This window comes from Alligator sinensis, unplaced genomic scaffold (genome assembly GCF_000455745.1).
Source record: "Alligator sinensis unplaced genomic scaffold, ASM45574v1 scaffold61_2, whole genome shotgun sequence".
Classification (NCBI taxonomy): Eukaryota; Metazoa; Chordata; order Crocodylia; family Alligatoridae; genus Alligator; species Alligator sinensis.
In genome coordinates, this window is record NW_005842108.1 from 1020081 (window position 1) to 1022788 (window position 2708).

At 43.7% G+C, this 2708-nt stretch overlaps 1 protein-coding gene across 1 annotated transcript in view; it reads left to right on the forward strand.

Moving 5' to 3' along the window:
* RIF1 (replication timing regulatory factor 1) overlaps positions 1-2708 on the forward strand; it is a 61751-nt gene that overhangs the window by 8616 nt on the left and 50427 nt on the right. Inside the window, exon 6 of the mRNA XM_025205188.1 lies at positions 910-1099. Within this exon, the coding sequence (XP_025060973.1) occupies positions 910-1099 (190 nt within the window). The remainder of the gene's footprint in view (positions 1-909; positions 1100-2708) is intronic.

The following is a 2708-nucleotide window of genomic DNA, read 5'->3' on the forward strand; positions in this document are numbered from 1 at the left end:
GATTTGATTTGGAAGGATTAAAGGGTCTCCTGATCCAATTCAGATTTGGAGATTCGGCCACTGAATCGGGCTGAATCTCCATCAAATCGAATCAGTGACTGAAAGTTCTCACAGCCCTAATGTCTACATTACTCAAATGGGTAACTGCAGCTTGTGTAGCCATCCCTGAGCTGGCTTTAATTAATTTCTACATTAATAATTGACTGAGTACTACTTATTATAACTAACACTTAATATTGCTATAAAACTGAAGGCTTAGAGAATTATTTCTTTTGACTGTGTATTTGGCAGCAGTTTTTTGTTTTAATAATTTGCCTCTAATTATTAAGGTTTTCCCTTCCTCCCCCTACTTTTTGGGGGTGGGGGGGGAGAATTGTGTACAGGAGTGAGACAAATGTTTTTAAAGATAGAAAGTGATTATAAAAATTGGTAAATAATCTAGGTGTAGTACCTAAAAGTAAATACAATGTAGAATCTATTTCAAGTTGATGGTATCCTGTAAGAATGACTTCTGTAGTTCACAGGGTTCTAGATTTTCTTTCCCTTTTAACATAATAGAGAGGTTCCTAATTTGGATAGTATCTGCTACCTTAGTTTTCATCATCAAGAACTGGAAACTTTTTATTGAATAAAACTAGTTCAAAGGAAGCTGTTTGGTTTTTCAGTTATAGTGCACATCTTGCTTAGTATGGAAAAGGAAGGTAAAGCAGCAATGCTATTTATTTTTTTGTAAATATTCTATTTTTTTGGCCATGCTTTTATGGGTATGGAGAATCCAAATGATTTTTTTCAGCATGAAATTGATTAAAAAAAAGTGTATTGTCTACCCTTGACTAAGGATATTCTTGGCACAGACATCAGTAATTATAACCTGTTTATTAATTTCTATATGTATCTATTTGAACTCAGTCTAATGGAACAGGCTCCAACTCAAATGGGAGAAGAGGCTGTGAGGTGGGCAAAGCTGATCATTCCTTTGGTTGTCCATTCGGCTCATAAGGTGCAATTGCGAGGTGCAGCTGCATTGGAGATGGGTATGCCATTGTTACTTCAGAAACAACAAGAAGTGGCAACCATCACTGAACATCTTATGTCTACTGTAAGTGGAAAGTGTATTTTCATTTTTTTTCTATCAGAACATTAAAGATGTCAGACTTCTAGCAATTCCTTTATTATGTTTGAGAAGGTAAATTAACTTTCTTTAATACAGACATATTTCAGAGTCAAATTTGACTAAGGCTGCTTCAGACAGTGTATTTTCATTGTCTATATTTCAAGCAAATTCGACTTGTGAAACTAGACAGTGCAATAGAATTGAAGGTCTGTTAATCTCCAAAACCAAGTTCATCCTGGGAATTAAGTGCAAGTGGCGCGTTTCAGTGTCCCAGCGTGATCCAACCTAGTTTGGGAAGGGGCTTTGCTTTTATTATTCATTTGTACTTTGTTGGAAGGTTTATCTATTATGAACCAAGGCCATCAGCTAACTTCAGCTAACTTTATCTAATTCACTAGTCTAATGATAGCAAACGTTGGCTAACATCAATACATAAATATGGAATTAGGTTAGATTAGACTCATTGCTTCCCAGGTGAATGGCTCTGTATCCCCTCACCAGTTGTCTTAGTCAGCCTTGCAAAATGATGTTTGCCTTGTGTAAAATGTCTTTGCCTTTTTCATTATCATCAAAACTAAAGGTTAAGTGAATTAAAGCTTGCAGCTAAAAAAAACTTTTGTGACAGGTCCATAAGACTGTCCTATAGTGGTGCACTGATGCATCGGTCCCATATCAGATCAGCATTGATGCAAGAAAAATTGAGAGCATTGGCAATTGGCTTTTTTTGGCTGATGTGGCCAATAAATGCCCTGTGCATGCGTGCACCCGCAGCACGCAGGCAGCCAGGAGCACAGCCCAACAGTATGGAGAGCTGCCGGATCTGGCTGGTAAGTCTTGTGGTGAGGGAAGGTGCATGGGGGGGGAACAGATCAAGGTCTCCACAGTGAGAGAGGGAGTGGGGCTGGGGCAGAGGTAGTTGCTGGGCTGGAGCCATGAGTGGCTTGTGCAGGGACGGGATGGAGGATGTGACCCTGGATCTGCATGCGGCATGAAAGCGGGTTGCCACTGGGGCTGGAAGTGGCGCCAGGGGCTTTTCCCAGTGGGGGCCTAAGCCAGGGCTGCACTCAGGTCAGGTGGTCACAGCACGGGCCTGCAACCACCCCAAAATTCGCTGTAACCCCCTTCCCAGCGCACCCACCACTACTTGCCTCAAGCAGCCTAGTGCAGCCCTGGTCCCAGCCTGCAGCAGCAGCCTGCCCTTGCTCCATCTGCACATCCAGGGGCACATGCCCTCCTAGGGTGCATGTGCCCACCCTCCCCCCGCGCCCCCTGGACAAACTGCTCCCGGCTCCATCCGGTGCCTGGCCCCAGCTGTGCAGCATCTGCCGCAGCCCTACTCTCCCTCATCACGGGGTCCTTGATTTTCCCCCCCCCAACACTTTCCTTGCAACAGACTTACCAGTCAGCCTGTGCGAAGCAGCTAGTATTCACTTTGGATTCAGCCGATTGGGGGGGACAGTGATTTGATTCGATAATTCAGCTGAATTTCCAAATTTCCCAGGCCCCAATCCCCTGCTCTTGCAGCCTGGCAATGGCTGCCCTGCATGTCTAGTTCCCAGCACTTGGGAAAAAAAAAGAAGCCCCAGCTAACTGC